Source organism: Hemicordylus capensis, chromosome 3 (assembly GCF_027244095.1).
Source record: "Hemicordylus capensis ecotype Gifberg chromosome 3, rHemCap1.1.pri, whole genome shotgun sequence".
NCBI lineage: Eukaryota > Metazoa > Chordata > Lepidosauria > Squamata > Cordylidae > Hemicordylus > Hemicordylus capensis.
Window position 1 is genome coordinate 8674251 of NC_069659.1, and position 19657 is coordinate 8693907.

A 19657-nucleotide genomic window follows, 5' to 3' on the forward strand; every position below is an offset into this window, starting at 1 on the left:
ACCTTCTGCATGCCAAGCAGATGTTCTGCCACTGAGCTATGGCCCCACCCCACAGCTTCCATCAGTAAACAGGGGCCATGTTTTTAAATTGGGCAAGGGTTCAAAGGCCAGCAACAGATGGAACGGAGCCATACTCAGCGGAAGAGCCATCACCAGCCAGAGAAGACCATTCTGAGCTAGACCAACCAAGGGTCTGCCTCCATAGGAAGCAACTCCATTTAATCAGTGGCAACTTTCCCAAGAGGTTGGACTAATTTGGGGGACCATAGGTCACTGGTTTTCACACCGTCTTCGGAGAACACTGGGGGTATCAACTGAGTGGGAGTCAGTGAGAACTTCAGTGATGGTGAACAGACTCCCTTGAAAGTTCACACACCCACCACTACTGACCTTCTCCAGCAACGTGCAGCCACTGGGTATGTTCTGGGTTGTAGTCCATTTAAGAAGGGCAGCGTTGTGCCCAAAAAACCTTTGCTAGAGTGCAATATCAACTGTATACCCCCAAGCTCCAGAATCCTCATCAGTGGGCAAGGATACCATGGCAGACACCAAGGGTTCCTCAGCAGAGCAATTTTGGAAAAGGTTTTTGGATAGCAGAACACCCGAAAAGCATCACAAGAGATAGGATCTCTTTCTGGGAGTCCAGAGCTGACTACAGAAACCAATTATTTCACATATACATGTTATTCTACTGCCACAAGCTAACTGATAATACAAAAATAGCAAATTCACATTTTATTGTGGATGGAAATAAGCAATACAAAACTGCTTCATTTTTGCCAAAAAAAAAATCAGCAAAAAATCTCTGTACGGCTTCTACATAAAACCAAAAGACATCCCACCTTCTTGTTTGCTCTTCTGCCAGGTGAGGTCTAAAATTCATACCCTGGAGACAAGAGGTGAGCTAGTAACGATTCCTGTACAAGTCTGGCTGAAGACAGAAGACGTTTCCAGTGCTCATGGAATATCGTTTTTACAAGACGGTTCTGCTTCCAATACGCTCTCCAGTTCACAAAAGCATCTGAAGAATAAGAGGCCATCATGCAGGGCCAACACAACGGAATGTGAAGAGGGGGCACAGATCAAGAGAGCCACCTGTGTGTTCACACTCCTTTGGGAGAGTCACGTGAGCATCACTGAAACAAGAAGAGGGTTGTTTACTTCATTGCCCCCTCGTCTAATCCCGATGTACAGGCTTGGTGAAGTCCCACAGGTCTCCGGAGAACCCCCAGACCAACAACAGCACAGTCCAGGGCAAACTTCAATCATTCTGAGAGTTCATTTAAATCCATACAATTTATAATATTATCATGGGGGATGGGGGTGGGGAGTAATCAGGAACCCTTAATAGTAGACAAAACATTTTGTTCAGGGATTTTTTAAAATGGGGTCTCTTCAGTAACTTGGGCACAAATGTGGGGCAGCCCAAGAAAGTCCATGGTGAATGGGATTTCCCAAGGTAACAAAATAAAACTATTATATATAGGGGAGGGGAGGAGGGAGTGAAAGCACACAGTCATGCCAACAACATGGTAGTGTCTCTGCAACCCTAGACACTGTCTTCCAACAGGATTTCATTTTTTGTTTTAAGTTTACAGAACGGTAAATCAGAACAGATTAACAAGCAACAGAAACTGAGCTTGGTCAACTGCTCCGAGCTTCTTTGCCGGGGCTTAACTAAAATGCAAATATACTTTGCAATGATTAAGTTACTCCTTTCTCAGTTTTGAACCCTGGATTTTTAAAAAGGCGTAATGAAACATCCAAGACAGGTCAGAGTTTGGTGGACATTCCCCCGCCCTTCTGTTAAGTCTCTTCTTTTGCTTCTGAACTGTTGGAAGGGGGAAATTCCTCCTGGAACTCTGCTTTCTCTGGATACATCTTGATGTAAGTGTCCACCATTAAGTCCAAGTCATGCTTGATATCAAAGTTTATGTTAAGCAAGGCTAAGTTGCTTGACCTCTGCTCAGTCAACGTGTTCTTTAGATAGGCCTTCAAGCGCCTTCGGCCAACTTCAAATTTTTCATTCTCCACCTTCATGACGGGGAGGATGCAAAGAACTTTAAGCAAGGCATACACGTTTGGGAAAAACTTGATGTCGGGCAGGTGCAGCGCTTCATAAATCGTGGTGGGGAGCTCTATATCCTTTCCTCTGTGTTTCCACTTGATTCTCCAGCAATGGAGCTCAGCAGACAGTGTGTCTGGATTGGGGAGGTCGTGCTTGTACATGTCGGCATGATGTTCCTCTGACGTGTTGAATTTGAGCTGCCCCATCACTGAGGGCACCAAGGACAAACATTTGAGTGCTTTCAGGTGCTGTTCTGAGAAGATGTCTTTCAACTCCTGAATTATGTGCTCCATGGTTGGAATGCTAAGTGCTTCTTTGTAGTAGTTCTCAGGAGTGATTGCAGAGTCTAAACTCCCTTGCTGTGCTCGGCAAAATTTCCCGGGGAGTTTAATTGGTAGGTCTAACTTTGTGGCCAGGTTTGTGGCTTCCTCAAACCAGAATTCATGATAAACTTCAATGTTCTCCATCACCTCATTCAGGGAATGCAACACTGCTGTTAAACTGCTGGCTGCAAAGAAGACATCAGAGGTTTGACCCTGGAGGTTCTTCCCAAAGGCCCTTGTGAAGGAGAGGATGTTTTTGACAATCACCACTGTGACTACAAAGTCAAAATCAGCTAGTGCATTGGAAAGTATGTATGCCCGTCCAGAAACAACGCTGTTCCACCTGATGGCAGCATCGTTGATGCTATCCAAGCATAACACAAAGGCCTGCAAGAGGTCAACAACCATCTCAAAGGTATCATGCCGGCCCGTCCACTGGGAACGGACAATCTCTTTCAGCTCATTCCCCCTTTCCTCGCTGTTCTGAAAGAGAAGAGAGATCACATTGTCTAACTCAGCTAGTAATTGGGGAGACTGGTGAAAGAACAAGCAGATTTCTTCTATTGTTCCAAGTGCAATGGAAATGCCCAGGACTGGAATCGACTTGGCTAGCCAAATGTTCAAGGCACAAGAGGACGACAGTGTATATACTGCCTGTGGATATTTCTCAAGGATTCTCGTAGCCACGGTCTTCATTTTCGAAGCAAACCCACTGGAGACGATATAGGCTTGGCCTCGGCAGTACTCCATGTTTAAGCCCCATTTTTCGGTAATAGTTGTATGGAACTTAACTGCTAAAATCTCGGGATCTGCCTCATATGGCAAAAATCCAATGAATTCTTCCCTCAGGTTATGAGAATCGTCCACAAATCTCACCAGCACCGGCAAGTGTTCCTCACCAGCCAGATCCACCACTTCGTCTGTGACAATGGAGAAGAAGTGGGAATCTCTGGCTTCCCTGAGTGTCTCTTCTCGCACGCAGCTCTCGCAGATCTCCAGCATTTGCTTCTGCTGGGCTTTAGAGCAATAAGCCAAATTCACTGCCGTTGTCTCGAAACGCTTTCTCAGAACTTCATCTCCAGCATTGATTCTGAATTCCAGGAGCGCCTGGAAATTGTCTGGGGTGAAAATGCCTTCGGGAAGTGCATCGGCGTTGTGGCCGTCCAGAGGAATGTTCTGTTTCCCCATCAGGATTAAGATTTCAAATAAAGACTTAAGGTAATCCTTGTTTTCCCGCTCTTCTTGGGTTAAAGGGACATCGTCTTCTACGGGCTCGTCTCCTCCTTCCTCAGAAGCCGGGTTCTGGATGTCGTTGTCAATGGACTCTTGGTTCATCTTCTCCTGCTCACAAGTTTCATCAACTAGAGGAGAGATTGGAAATACAAGACTGAATATAAATCAAATGCTGGTAACACTAACTCATCATTGTTAGATTACCAAAGTCCCCAAAACACTTAAGCCAACCAGGGCATGACAAATCCCAGGCACCTATGGTGACTAGAAATTTAAATGTGGCGCCCAGACTGGGCTATTCAGAGCTTGCTTGCCCCAGGCAAACAAAAGATTTGTCCCAGGCAGACCTGTTTCTGTTCTGTCATTTGTCAAGCGGATAAGGAGAAGCCCACTTATTTGCCCTCTCCACAATGTCTGTTACTAAGCTGGGCAATTTTGTCAAGGGCTGACAAAATGCCTTTGGGCTCCTAGATTTTTGGGCTCCCAGATCCCAAGCACGTTTGTCAAGACCTGACAAACAACTGTGAAACAATATTAACTGGGCAGAATGCATGCAGCCACAAGACTATTAAAAAGCAACCATTTTAGCAGAAATAATTTATAATGACTGAACGAACACACGGGAGACACCAGATTATCTTAATACAGGGTCTCAAACTGCAACGCTCCAACTCCTCCCATCACCCCACATTCATTGTGGCCAGCAGCCAGGGAGGCAGGCTGCGGTTTGAGACCCCTCCCTGAATACTTATCAAGAATATTGAGCCGGTGGGGGGAGAACAAATCCCAGACCCTGCTTCATTCAACATGGTGTGGTGATTAGAGTGTTCAACTGGGGCTGAAAAGATCTGGGTTCAAATCCCGTCCAGTCTACTGGGTGACCTAGGGCCAATCACTCTCTCTCTCAGCTTCATCGACCTCATAGGTAGGTGAGGCCGAGAGGCAGGCGTTGTGGAGATAACATATGGAGAAATACCATTTACATCAGTCTGAACTCCCTAGAGGGACGGAAAAATATAAATGGAATAAGGAAATAAACCCAGTTTATTTCTCCAGGGGAGGAGAGATGGTCTTGTGTTAGCAAGCATGAATAGTCCCCTTTGCTAAGCAGGGTCTGCGTTGGTTGCATCTGAATGGGAGACTTGATGTGTGAGCACTGTAATATATTACATTTAGGGGATGGGATTGTTCTGGGAAGAGCAGCTGCATGCAAAAGGTTCCCAGTTCCCTCCCTGGCAGCATCTCCAAGATAGGGCTGAGAGAGATTCCTGCCTGCAACCTTGGAGAAGCCGCTGCCAGTCTATGTAGACAATACTGAGCTAGATGGACCAACCGTCTGACTCAGTGTATGGCAGCTTCCTATGTGCCAGTTTATCTTAACAGCAAGGCCTTTTCACACATTACACAGTGAATGTATGAACAGTCCAATTCCCCCCCCCACACACACATTCAACAGGATGCTGCATCCAACACTGGCTCTCCGGCAAGTGTGCCTGTAGAATAGGCATTTGCAAACATGTGGATGTCAAAAAACCAATCTACAGTGTCTGTCTAAAAATGCGATATGAAATATGAAAGCTTTGGGCCTCTTCACGCAATACGCAGTGGGCCTGATCTAACCAAAGGTCCATTGGTTTCAAAGGGAAAGACCTAAAATATGCACTGAACTCTATATGTACTAATCAATAATGCAGTAAATATACACTAATCAGAAAATCTGCACTGATCATTGGGACAAACGTGCTTAAACTGGCTGGATTGTGCCCAGTGTCTATGATGCCTAATCCAGAAAAAGAAAAACACCACATTCTTAATGGTCACCTAAAGCGTCTCTTATGCATCAGGTCTTCAGTGCCACTGATCACTTACCCTTTTGCTGCTTTAGGGTTCTTATTTCTTCTTCACTCTGGGGGCAGGAGGGGAAGAAAAGCAATATGTCTTATGATCCATCTGGTAAGGTCTCCTCCAAAAACACAATCGGACATTTACCACGTTTATATGCACACCACAGTTCTTTTGAGCACAAAGCTCAGGGGCAGTCCAAGGTATTGCTGTGCTTGAGGCAAGGTGCCAAATGCTCTACACTGCCTAGAGATGTACATATCAGGCAACATAAAACTATGATACATACATACATACATACATACATACATACATACATACATACATACATAAATGCTGCCTTGCCCCACAACCCTGGTGGGGGCCAGGCTCCTTTCAAAGTGGACCCTGGCAAGTTTTGAAAGCGGTGAAGGGGGTGAGGAGGAGGGAAGGTTGCCAGCAGCCTCCTCTTCTCTCCTTGTGCTTTGCAAAGAGTGTACGGAAAGGCACTGCTTGCAAAGCTTGCGAGAATCAAGCTGACCCCAAAGAGCTGCTCCAGTGGTGGTGGGAGGGGACACTGCCCCCTGTGGATGCCCCCGTAATCCTCCACCTGAGGTGCTTGCCTCACCTGGCCTCATGAAAGGTCTGCCCCGTACTAGGCTGGGTCTAGGTTCTGAATAAAACATTCAAAGTGATGCAATTGTTTGGCTTCTCTCTCTCTCTCTAAGTTTTACATAATTGAGTGGATCAGCTGTGTATTGGCTGAATTGAAGCCAGTAACAACAACAACTACTACAACTAGGATCAGTGACACATTCTCACAGAGAACTACTTTATAGCCAGGGGGAGATTGGTCCACAAAACCAGGTACCAATTGGAATTGCCCCTGCTCTCAATACCCAAGGTGATGGTGGGGTTGAGACATGCAAGAGAAGGAGGCAAGTACAAAATGGTAAAATGAAGAGGTGGTGGGATGGACCATACCACTTTGGACTGCAAGTGAGGGATGCCACTTTGAATGCTCCCCCATATTAAAAAATAAATAAATCCCTGTCAATGCAACATTAGCACATAAGGGACAAAGGTTCTAACTTGCTCCTTTGCCCGCAGAGCTGCTTTTCTACCTGCAGGGAGCTTTTAATGCAGGGGTGCATTCAAAACCTCAAATCTGAAGTGGCACAGTCCATTCTATAAAGCAAAACGAGACACAAACTCTCAAGGTGCTGTGAGGCATTTATTGCATCAGAATGAGGTTATAGAACAGACTGTCAGATTGGGGGGCGGGGTGGGAGAAAACAGGAAGCACCCAATCAAAAAGCAAAACAAGAGACAAAATCTCAAGGTGCTGTGAAGCAGTTATTGGAGCCCAATGCATCTCAGCCACAAGGGACTTTCTTCGGGGGCAACAATTCATCATGTTCCAAAGAGAACTCTTACAAGCTTGTGAGAAGGTAAAGGATGACTTATGAAGAGTTCTCTTTGGAACACTATAAATCGTTGTCTGACAATCCATTCTATAACCTCATTCTGATGCATAAGTAGACTAGGCCAAGAAACCCCTCCTTCAAGGTTTCAGAGCATAGCAGAGAAGTCAGAGGAGGGATCTTCCACTGTGCCAGGCACAAGCACCAACCCTGTCTACCCACCCAAGTCTGCAGGCATGCATTCAGAGGACTTGGGAGATCCGTGGGGTCTTGCCTCACTTTATGCCAGGCTCTGGGGAAGTCAGAAGCAGCAGAGGGCTGCATTCAGTCACCATGGCAAGTCATGGATTGGTACCACAATCATGAGCTACTCCCTTTACATAATTGGGAGAAATATTTAGTACCCATTCATCCACAATCTGTTTCACATAAGACTAAAGTCCTATTCAGATATTATGTTGAGCGCTCACACAAGTGTAAAGTGTACACAGGTACAGTCATTAACATGTTATGTTGAACAGCAGTGCACTTTTGAGCTGTAACACGCAGTGAGGGACTTGTACCCAGGTTCACTTTTAAAATGAATGCATGTACAGTCATTCACACAAACACATGCATGAGTGTACAGACATCCGTACACTTGAACATAATGTCTAAATAGGGTTTAAGTATACACTGATAAGGGATACATTCATAATCAGTGAAGCAGCAATATTAACGTTCATTGTAGCTTAAATTTAGGAACATTTTGTGGAAGAGAATCTGGGATGCTACATAGGACGCTGCCTTATACCGAGTCAGACCATTGGTCCATTTAGCTCAGTACTGTCTATACAGACTGGCAGTGGCTTCTCCAAGGTTGCAGGCAGGAGTCTCCCTTGGTCCTATTTTGGAGATTCCAGGGAGGGAACTTGGGGCCTTCTGCATGCAAGCGGCCCCATTTCCCAAGGAGAGTGTCTTACCGTGCTCACAGATTAGGTCTCCCATTCATATGCAAACCAGAGCAGACCCTGCTTAGCAAAGGGGACTATTCATGCTTGCTACCACAAGACCAGCTCTCCTCCCTCTATATGGAGGAGGGAGGATATATCTCCATATCTGCACCTGCTATAAGGAGGATCATTTATATCAGGGCTGCACTACTTCAGTCCTACAGATGTTGACCACAACTCCGATCATTACTGACAATTGGCTCCTTTGGTCAGGGAAGATGGGAGTTGTGGTCCAAAAAGAGCTGGAGGGCCGAAGTGGTGCAGCCTTGATTTATACCAATATTCGACTGAACTGCTGAACTTTGCGGGGCTAGTAATTTTATCCTATTCTCTGGAACTCAGCCTCTGCTATCAAGCTGAAATGACTTCACCACAGTTTCTTAATCCACAAAAACCTACCAGCTCTTTGATTCTTTTTCTGTGCCTGCTGTGGGGATTGTTCAAATGGCTTGTGAGGTCGAATATCGTTGGCACGGCATTGTCTCTCAAGACTGTTCTGTAGGGACTCTGAAAAAGAAGAGCATAGCCTTCCTTTATGGGTCATCCCTCTAACGCTGCCGCAGATGTCTTTAAGAGGAAGAAAACAAAGGAGAAAGGTTGCTTTCTTGCCGTTAAAAGCAGGGCAAACCACCCAGAGTGCGCACAGTTAACCTGCTTTTCTATCTTAACTCCGTAAAGCTGAAAACTCTTTCCTAGTCCTGCAATGCTCAAAGAGCAAACACAAAATTATGAGTGTGCTGAACCAAGATTTTTCAGAAGTACAGGACCAGGGAAGAAAAGAACTAAAACACTTGCCCAGTGGGGAAATATTCAGAAGGGAAGTGGGCTGGACACAGTCAAAGCAGAAGGTGTGTTACACACAGGACACCCATGGGAATATAACGGATTTTCCCAAGTAGAGATATTCCAGCAACAGGCCAGTTGGATAACAGATGTTCTATAATGCAGCCTTCCTATATGTCACTCTGGCTGGATGTATGGCAGGCGGGCATTTGCGGGGAGGGTACTTGTGGAATTCTCTGCCACAAGATGTGGTGACAGCCAACAACCTGGATGGCTTTAAGAGGTGTTTGGATAACTTCATGGAGGAGAGGTCTATCAACGGCTACTAGTTGGGGGGCTATAGGCCACCTCCAGCCTCCAAGGCAGGATGCCTCTGAGTACCAGTTGCAGGGGAGTAACAGCAGGAGAGAGGGCATGCCCTCAACTCCTGCCTGTGGCTTCCAGCAGCATCTGATGGGCCACTGTGTGAAACAGGATGCTGGACTAGATGGGCCTTGGGCCTGATCCAGCAGGGCTATTCTTATGAGGCACTTTTTCAGCTGTGGCTGTCAAGCAATATAACAGCCTCCCAGGAGGTATGCCTGGCCCATCCCAAGAGGGGTACGCCCACCACTGTCTGTTTAAGGTGGGTAGAGAAGACTGTTATATTCAAACATGCTTTTCCAGACATGTGTTTTTAAACTGGGATCAAATTGCTGCTGCTGTTTAAGTAATTTAATACAGTGGGTTTTAACACGAATATGTTGTTGTTTTACATGGCTTTTGTGCAACGATGTGATTTATTAGTTTTGCCATTGTAAGCTACCTTGAACAAAGGTGAAATCTATATTAATTTAGGCAAAATGCAATGTCTGAATGAGACAAAGGCACATATCATACCAGGACTTGCAGTCCTATGCAGTGTCTGCTTGATGGTAAACCCAGGTTAGTTGCCATGTAAGGGATGGAAGAGACCAAATCAGCCACTTGCATCTGGAAGCTGCTGCATTTACATGACAAGGCTATCAGCTGCCATCACTGCTGCAACAGTTCTATCAATGGGTGTACTTGCTGGTAGAACAGGGGTTCTCACACTTGGGTCCTCAGCTGATGCTGAACTACAACTCCCATTATGCCCAGCCCCAATGGCCTTTGGCCACTGAGGCTGGTCATGGGAACTGAAATCCAACTTCATCTGGGGACCCAATTTTGAGAACGCCTACAAAAGAGAATAAGATTATTATAGTGAAGTTTAATGTAGCACACAGAAAGAAGTTTTTATATACTGTAGTTTCAGGGCTGCTAATAAACAAACACAGAAGAGCCCTACTGGATCAGACAAAGGGCCGATCCAGCCCAGCATCATGTTTCCAATGAGGGAGATACCTCTAGACTGCAGAACTGCAGCATAAAGGCAACTGACATCCCCATGGTTTGCAGTTCCAACAACTGGTATTTATAGTAACTGCTTTCTTCCACAATTTAATTAAGGCCTGCTGGCGCAGTGGGGAAATGCTTGACTAACAAGCAGAAGGTTGCAGGTTTGAATCCCTGCTGGTATGTTTCCCAGACTATGGGAAACACCTCTATTGGGCAGCAGCGATATAGGAAAATGCTGAAAGGCATCATCTCACACTGCACAGGAGGCGGCAATGGTAAACCCCTCCTGTATTCTACCAAAAGAAAACCACAGGGCTCTGTGGGTGCCAGGAGTCGAAATCGACTCGACGGCACACTTTACCTTTTCCTTACAGCCATTTCACAGTACAACAGGTATTCTCAATTTGGGTCCCCTGATGTTGCTGGACTACAACTCCCATCATCCCCAGCCACAATGGCAAGTCCACTGTGGCTGGGGATTATGGGAATTGTGGTCTGTGATCATCAGGGAATCCAAGCTTGAGAACCCCTGCATCACATGATTCCTACAGAGAAGGCGTCTGCGTGAAGGAGTTAGCATGAAACCTGGATGGAGATCCTAATACAAGACAACTGCATACTCCGGATTTTTTTGTCCTGTGCTAACACGTTAGCAGCTATGGCTTCCCAAGGCTTCAAACCCTTGTTAAAAACAGCAAACACCACTTAGAACTAACTACAGTTAAAGTCGGTGCCAACAATAATGAAGAATGGAAGGAATGCATGGAGGAGGAGAGGCGCTGGGGAGAAGAATGCAGAATCCATCTGCTCCCTGTCCTTTAACCATGGTGAGCACAAAGTGGCCTTCCATGGCCAGAGGCAGGCTGAGATGACCCCAATTTCCCAACCGGCACAGAACAAACAAACATCAAGTGACATGCAAGTGGGGCTAGCCCACGCCATGACACTTAACACAGACAAGGCTACAGAAAGGAACCCACAAATACTGATGGGGCTTATTAGCCAGCTTGCATTTGTGGCTATCACCAGCTCCCTCCCTTCTCTACTAGGCACCAGTGCCACACTCAGATGACAAGGAATCTTCAAAGCTTCTAGGCAGGCATTCACATACATGCTCTTTGGGGCAACTCCCTCTGGCAAGAAGGCTGCCTTACCTACTAGCTCTTCTTTCTGCCAAAATAAGAACCTCCCCATCTCTGAAAACCTTTAAAAAGGCTTTCAAGACACATTTGTTCTCCCAGGCTTTTAATTAGTCAATATTTTGATAGTTTTAAACATTTTTTAAAATCATCATGGTTTTAGTCTTTTTATTTTGTTGTAATTCATATTTTATTGTGAGCTGCCCAGAGACATACGTTTTGGGCAGGGTATAAATATGTCAAATAAATAGGCAGCCTTCTTGCCAGAGGGAGTTGCCCTCTGGAGTGTGGTTCTGGTAACCTAGGGAAGTTTTTTGGTGGTTTTTATACGTCTGAAACGCCCTCAGCCATCCACCCTTAAACAGAATTTGAGATTTTTAGAAGCAGTGTTTGCAAAAAGTCCTGTTGATCTTGTATCTACTTCCGAAAGTGTTATAATCCTTATGGACGCATAACCAGAGCACTTGTGAGTGAGAGGGAGGTTCTAGCACACTTGGAGTAACTTGCAGATATGTCCATTTCACAAAAATATTGTGGGGTGGGGGGAGAGAACTAAAGGGACAAAACAAGCCCAAAAGGGCTCCAATAGAATTCAAGGGAGTGGAACGTTTGTGGACTCAGAAGGCACTTAACAATCAGCTGGGCAATGCTAATAAAACTCTGAGGCAAGGAGATGGGGAAGGAGGACTTGAACAAAATGAGTGGCATGTTTCTCAGCTTGAAGAATCCTCCATCAAAATATTCACAGCATGATGAAAAGGAGCTGAGACGGAACACCCATGCCTTCCCTACCCCCCTCCCACAAAAACAGCAAAAATAAAATTCACATTAATTTAGAGTTGGGACTTGTGGCTTTGTTTGCTAACTTCTGTGTTTTTTTAAATCATGTTCAGGCACAGACTCAGGGAACACATGCACACCAGGGATATACGGCAACATTATGTCGAAGGTTCCGTACTTGTACTGTACGTATCTCATTGCGGAATATGCCATTTCTCAAGAGGCTGCATGAGGGCAGCTGATGCTTTAAATATAATCATATCCCAGACAAATGTAGTGAAAGCACAGCCAGCTGCCTACATTCTTTAACTAAGTCAATGTGCTTGGACATCTCAAACATGCTGTTAAAAAAAAAATTCAGGGGTCATAAACGCACTTTGATTTTAGAGACAGAACTTCCCTCTAGAGGAGCTGCAGATGAGACTTTTCACTGAAATCCAGTATTTTCAATGGGAATGCCCCACAACCGATTTTCTTCAGCACTGCTGTGGCAGCTCCAAGAATGCCAAGTCTCCCTGCATGTTTTCACATTTAAGTAACCTTATTTGAGGCTTAGGAGCACTCGAATGGCCAGGTTAGATTCGCATGAGAGGGGAGAGAACACGACCCACACATTGCAGTCTGTTGAAAAATACCAACGCTGAAATTTCTTGCTATCATGGGAAGAGTCGGTCAATTAGCTACAGGCAACAAATCAAGTTGTAAAAAAACCCAAAAACTCTGATAAGACGCTGACATCAAAAAATCCTCTTCTACCCTTGACATAAAGCAGATAAAAAGGGACCCAGTTACATTTTATGCAGCAAACAGAGATAAGTTCTACTTCCTTCCACTTACACTTCTACATATCATGGAGGTCTCAAAGTGTTTTGCACACAGTCTGTAGTGCTTGTTCAGCTGGTCTGGGGTCTTGTCTTCCAAATCAGCTCTCCGGCAGTTCTCAACCCACCGCTGGCATCTGCGAGAGAGACAGATTTCAAGCTGCTTCAACATTTTAAAATAGTTTGTTCCCAAACGGTGTGCCACAAGAAGTTAACATCTTCTTATTTGAGAAGTTACACATGGTAATTTTAGTTTATCATGTTTTCAAGTTTTATTGACGGTTATTTTAATTTGTTTATATGATTTAAGGTTGTGATAATTGTGTTTCAATTTGTAAACTGCCCAGAGATTGTATATGGGGTGGTATATAAATGTGATAAATACATAAACAAATAAAGACACCCTTTCTTAGAGACACCTGGTAGCCCAAGGAGGAAGCTACAGAGTCAGGCCATTGGTCCAGAGAGCTCAGTATTGTCTATACCAATGTTTCTCAACGTTTTTGGAGTCAATGGACTGGTACATTCTTTGTGCGCAGTTTCTCGGACCAGCAGTTAGTAAAGGGGTAGCCCCCACCTGCCACCCAAAACAATTTCAAGCTGGAGGGGCACTGCCGCTGGGAGCTCTCCAGAACTCATTTCTAGGCAGGCAGCCCTCGCTGTTGGGATAACACTCATTACGCTTCCTCAAAATGGACATTACCTCAGCAGCAAGGGCTGCCTGCCTAGAAATGAGCTCTGGAGAACTCCCAGCAGTGGTGACCCCTACCAGCTCAAAATTATTTTGTGGGGGGATTAATTCTTCATGAGCCAGCATGGACCGGCACTAAACTCCTCACGGACCAGCACCGGTGGTTGAGAGACACTGGTCTTCACCATGGATTCTCAACGTTGGGTCCTCAGATGTTATTGGACTTCAACTCCCATAATCCCCAACCAAAGGCCACTGGGCTGGGGATTATGGGAGTTGAAGTCCAATAACACCCGGGGACCCAACGTTGAGAATCTCTGGTCTACACCATGGCTGCACAACTTCAGCTGTTTCTGTATTACAATTCCCATCATGCCCAGCCACAGTGGCCACTAGTCAGGGATGATGGGAGTTGTAGGCCAACATCTGCAGAAGGGTTGAGGCTGTGCAGCCCTACACTGACTGGCAGTAGCTCACAAGAGCCTGAAACATGCATCTTCCCCAGCTCCTCCTGGAGGTGCCAGGGATTGAACCTGGGGCCTTCTGCACGCAAGCAGATGCTCTACCACTGAGCTACAGCCCCATTTCCTATTGTGTGTGTGTATGGGGGGGATACTCATAGCCCAAAGAGCTCACATGTAGTCACCCATTCAAATGCAAAGAAAGGTGAATACTGCTTAGCAACAGGGACCATTCATGCCTGCTACCGCAAGCCCAGCTTGCTACTTCCCTGCATAGTTCACTACTCTGGACTTTCCTCCTTTCAATCAGCCCTGGCACCTCCACATGACATGTGGCTGGATCATCCAACCCCACTCCTGACGCAGACATGCTGCCCCCTTCAAGAGACTGTGTGTGGCATCACTCATGAGTCCCTGTTCTAGGCTTGACCCCTTCCAACGGGAAGCAGTGCCCAATGTTGTTGGATTACTCCTCCCCCCATCATCCCCAGCCACTCCACTGTGGCTGGGGATGATGGGGATTGTAGTCCAGCAACACGTGAGGATCCAAGTTTGAAAGCCCCAGCATTTTAGGGCTGGCAGGATAAAATTACCTCTTGAAGTCAATGCCTGAAATTAGCACCATTGTTGACTTTCAAAAAGTAATAATTAGGCTTACAGAGAAAGAATGAGGCACAGACTATTAATTAAAACCTTACATGGCAGGTTTAGTCTAGCCTTGGCTTGTTTATTCATTACCTCCACGGCTATTTTAGATTCTGTGAGAAGAGGAAAAACAAAGAAATAGAGGGAAGACTTCCGTCGTGACAGAAGAAAGATGGTTTTGTCACCTCACTTTAAAAGACGAAGTCAGGAAGAAGGTGTCCCAGCAAACTATGAAGCCAATTCAAAAACTACATGAAGTTCTCAAGCATTTCCATGACCAAATGACCCCAACAGGGCAAATTTGTACATTTTGGGCAGATAATATAAAAAGAGTGATCCATATGCTACTTCTGGAAACGAACCAGAGGAATGAACATTATCTACTTGAATTAAACCTTCCAAATACCATCACATATAATCGAAGTCACACTCACTCTGCCAACTGCTGGACTGGCAGATCAAGAGCACTTAAGGGGCAAAAATCCCTATGAGTCTCCCAAAATCCCCTCTGTGATTCCCAAAGGAAACTACCATATGAGGAATACCTGGAGCTCAGTGGTAGAGCGCGTGTTTTGCATGCAGCTTCCAGGTTCAATCCCTGGCGCCTGCAGGAAGGGCTTGGGAAACCACTTGTCTGACACCCTGGAGAAGCCGCTGCCAGTCGGAGCAGACAGTACTAAGATGAACGAATGGTTGGACTCTGAGAAAAGGAGATTCATGTGTTCACGTGAAATGTTTTACAGACTGATGAGCAGCATGAAAGCCTGATTTTTTTCTTCTTCAAATGCCTCCATCTGCTATAGTCACACCAAGCAACAAAAAGACAAACACCCAACCATGAATCAATGAGAAGCAACGGCTACCAAAATGAATACCTGGGACTAACTATGACACCTCTGAACGGTTCCCTGAAGAATTCCATTTACATGATTTCACAATCTTCTCAAGAAAGGTAAGGGGAACCGAATCTCGCTTTTTGCAATTAAATACCAAGGATATATTGCAGACTGTTGTCATCTTCTTGAGTAGCAGCCATCATTCCTTACTGCTGCTGGCTTCCTCCCATGCAAGGTAAGCCACTCTGAGAAGGGAGCTCCCTCTGCTGTTGGAAGAGCATACCAGGCCTGCAGTGACGGCTTTGGCAAGGCGAGGGCCCTGCGGATCATGCATTTGGGTCAGCTGCCATTGTGTGACCTGGGTAGGAAGATGTCAAGATCTTTGCAAGCTGCACAATTAAGCAATTCTTCCTCCACAGTCATGAAGTAAGTGTGTGTTTGTTTTAATGGCCCTCTCCACCCCCAGCACAGTCCTTCCAGTGACTGCTGCTGGTGTCTATCTGAAGTTTCTTTTTAGATTGTGAGCCCTTTGGGGACAGGGAGCCATTTTTTGGAAGGGCGGTATAGAAATCAAATGAATGAATGAATGAATCACTACAATTTCTAAATTTGTTGTTTTAATAGGGAGTCAAGTAGTCTCTGGGCTGCCTGACGGTCTGTGTGCAAGGGGGTGGTCACTCACAGGATAGAATGTTCTCTTATACCAAAAAAAAATTCCATATGTAGCCAAGTGCACGTAAGGTTTCTAACCTAGGCCTCTCCCTGGCAGGCCAGTTTTTTCTCTGTAGGGGTCTGCTTGCATTGAGGATCATGCTTGCATTGAGGAGCATTCAGTCACGTGCCGGCCTGCAAACTGAAACAGGGCAATCCAGACACAGCTCGAACTAGGTCTTTGTTATTGTCTTGCAAACCAGGGCCAGGCCACACCTGGGTTTCTCTCGCAACCAACCACCCCTTCATATTCTTGCCTGCCTTTTTCTCAGAGTGTTTCCCATATAGCTGCCAGTTGCACAAGAATACATCTCTCTCATACTCTACTGTATCTGTGCCCCTCAGAAACACATAACACTCCTGATATTTTCATACCAAGTTTCCTGAGTGCACACATGTTCTTGCTTCTGTTCGGCCAGGGCTGCATGACCGGCCCTCCTGCAGATGTTGGACAACTCCCATCATCGCTGCCTATTGGCCACTGTGGCTGGGGATGATGGGAATTGTAGTCTGACAACAGCAAGAGGGCTGAAGTTGTGCAGCCCCAATCTACATATGCGTGCGCATGCATGCGTATGCACACACATGCTCACACCCAGTATGTATCTACAGTACACAGGAAGCTGCCATATACTGAGTCAGACCATTGGTCTATCTAGCTCAGTATTGTCTTCACAGACTGGCAGCAGCTTCTCCAAGACTGCAGGCAGGAGTCTCTCTCAGCCCTGTCTTGGAGATGCTGCCAGGGAGGGAACTTGGAACCTTCTGCCCAGAGCAGCTCCATCCCCTGAGGGGAAGATCTTCCAGTGCTCACACTTCTAGTCTCCCATTCATATGCAACCAGGGCAGACCCTGCTTAGCTAAGGGGACAGGTCATGCCTGCTACCACCATACCAACTGTCCCTCCTCGTCATCAAGCAAGGTATATCCACATGGGTGAAAGTACCCTTAAGCATATAGTTGTCAAGCATCCATGAATATGCCATTATGTCTACAGCAGTGAAGCACAAATGAAATCAACCCACGTGTACCCACATGTTTAAATGTGCCCTTTGGTCCACAGTAGTTAAACAATATGTACCTGCATTTTGTGTAAACGCATCCTCAAATCCACTGCAGTAGAGCAACATGCACCTACATTGTTAACCGCCCAGAGACGAAAGTTTGGGGCGGTGTACAAATTTGATAAATAAAAATAAATGTGGGAATGCTCCCTTTACATCTGCACTCAGTACATAGGAACACAAGCAGCTGCCTTCTACCATTGGTCCATCTATCTTAGTATTATCTACTACACTACACAGACTGGCTGAGGCTTCTCTAAAGTTGCAAGCTGGAGTCTCTCTCAGCCCTGTCTTGGAGATGCTGCCAGGGAGGAACTGTCTCTTCCTAGGGCAGCCCCATACCCTAAGGGAGAAATCTTACAGTGCTCACACACGTAGTCTCCCATTCAAATATAAACCAGGGCAGACCCTGCTTAGCAAAGGGGACAAGTCATACTTGCTACCAGAAGACCAGTAGTCAAGCAAGGTATACCTGCGTGTGTGAATGTGTTCTCCTGCATGACAACAGTCACACCTGTGTGAATGTGCCATTAAGACTACAGCATTCAAGGATAAATGGAATCTAGTGATGTCTACCCACATGCATCTAGTGATGCCTACCCACAAAGGCATAATGTGCCTTTCGGTCTACAGTACTCATAAAATATATACACATGATGTATCAATACATTCTCAAGTCCACTGCAGTAGAGCAACATGCACCCACGTGTGGGAACACACCCTTTACTTCGGCTGTAGTCAAGCAAGGTATATTTATCGCATTTATATTGCACCCCATATCAGATCTCTGGACAGTTTAAAAAATTAAAACTCCTGGGTGTGAATGTGTTCTTAAGCATGACAATACTTGACAATGTAGTCATGTGAGTGTGAATGTGCCACTGAGTCTACAGCAATCAAAGATAACTGACGTCAGCTGATGTGCACCCACACGTGTGAACACACTCTCAAGAAGGAGCCAAAGCCGAGTCCAAAGAGTCACGTGTGTGCAAAGCCAGCCCAGGGTCACCGCCTCACCATGCTTTCCATAAGAAGCTGCTAAATTAGCCGCCCAGAGACGTAAGTTTGGACGGGGTATAAGTTTGATAGATAAATATATATATACACACATCAAGTCAGATCATTGGTCCATCTAGCTTAGTATTTGTGCATTCTTTATTTTTCTACATAAATCACTTTGAGAACTTTGGTTGATAAGCGCTGCATAAATATTCGTAATAGTATGGTCTACTCGACACAGACTGGCAACAGCTTCTCCAAGGTTGCAGGCAGGAGTCTCTCTCTCAGCCCTATCAGGAGATGCTGCCAGGGAGGGAACTTGGAACCTTCTTCATAGAAGTAGGCAGGGGCTCTTCCCAGAGTGGCCCCATCCCCTAAGGGGTATAACTTACTGTGCTCACACATGTAATATGAGTGCAGACACGTAGTCTCCCTTGCTAATGGGAATCCATATATTTATTTATTTATTACATTTATATCCCGCTCTTCCTCCAAGGAGCCCAGAGCGGTGTGCTACATACTTGAGTTTCTCCTCACAACAACCCTGTGAAGTAGGTTAGGCTGAGAGAAAGGTGACTGACCCAGAGTCACCCAGCTAAATTCATGGCTGAATGGGGATTTGAACTCAGGTCTCCCTGGTCCTAGTCCAGCACACTAACCGCTACACCCCTGCTTAGGAAAGGTGACACCTTGTGCAGCCCTGGGTTTGGCTAGAAAAGAGTGACTGGGAGAGAGACTATTTGCACAGGGAGGAAAGCTGTCATTAACACCAAAAGCAAGGGGCATATGGCTGCCACCTCCTCACCGCTCATCCTAATCCGGGGTCTCCAAGCTGGTGGATGGACTGCCCAGAGGTCCTCCGGGAGAAGGAGCAGCAGCAGGAGACAGCAGTGTGGGAACCTGGAGATGTTGCCATTAGGGAAGAAACCTAGAGCCTTTTGCATGCCAACAGGTAGATGCTTTTCCCAGAGCAGCCCCACCTTGTATGTGCTCAGGCATGGGAGTATCCCCTCCAAATGCAAACCACGGCAAACACAGCTTAGCAAAGGGGGACCATGCATGCTTGCTACCACCAGACCAGCTCTCCTCGCTGCAGGAGAGAACGAAGAGAAACGTGTCTGCCTGGACTCCGCCAGACACGAGTCTGCTGCTGCCGCGTAACGTGTGAACCCGGCCCGAGCCCACCTCCGCTCGCCTCCCTCCCTCCGCCACTGACCGGGTGGGGTCTCGCGGGAAGCGGAAAAAGGCCAAGTCGCTCTGGGTGCTCTTGCGGGTGCAGTTCGGGGCGGCGCAGAAATTCGGCATCCTCCTGGCGGCGGCAGCGGCTCCTTCAAACGCCCCGCGCAGCCAAGGGGGGAAGCGGCGGAGGCTCGGCAGGAGGACTCGCCACGGCCGCCTCCTTCCCACCATGCACCGCGCCCGCCCCGCCAACCACCATCGGGCCTGCTGCGCAAGCGCGGCGCCGGGCACGCGCCTCCCCTTTTAATTGCGAGGCGAGCGGGACTTT

The 19657-nt window shown here is 46.5% G+C and overlaps 1 protein-coding gene across 2 annotated transcripts; it reads right to left on the reverse strand.

Moving 5' to 3' along the window:
- Window positions 1-722: 722 nt before the first annotated feature.
- On the reverse strand, window positions 723-19593 carry THAP12 (THAP domain containing 12). Of its 2 annotated transcripts, XM_053313151.1 has the most exons (6): window positions 19367-19493; window positions 15086-15240; window positions 12760-12880; window positions 8261-8368; window positions 5494-5530; window positions 723-3752 (listed from the first exon to the last, which is right to left on the reverse strand). In XM_053313151.1, exons 3-6 carry the CDS (start codon window positions 12772-12774, stop codon window positions 1807-1809), a joined length of 2106 nt encoding a protein of 701 aa, XP_053169126.1. In that variant the 5' UTR covers window positions 12775-12880; window positions 15086-15240; window positions 19367-19493; the 3' UTR covers window positions 723-1806. The 2 variants fall into 2 exon arrangements, with proteins under 2 accessions (XP_053169126.1, XP_053169125.1); XM_053313150.1 differs by lacking the exon at window positions 15086-15240 and having other exon boundaries at window positions 19367-19593.
- Between the last annotated feature and the right edge of the window lie 64 nt (window positions 19594-19657).

Coding starts and splice junctions, on each gene's coding strand:
- THAP12 (XM_053313150.1), bottom strand. CDS start 19,560: ATGGTGGGAAGGAGGCGGCCGTGGCGAGTCCTCCTGCCGAGCCTCCGC. Junction 12,881..19,366: donor TTCCCGCGAGACCCCACCCG/GTCAGTGGCGGA, acceptor TCTCTCTCGCAG/ATGCCAGCGGTGGGTTGAGA. Junction 3,753..5,493: donor AACCCTAAAGCAGCAAAAGG/GTAAGTGATCAG, acceptor TCTCTCCTCTAG/TTGATGAAACTTGTGAGCAG.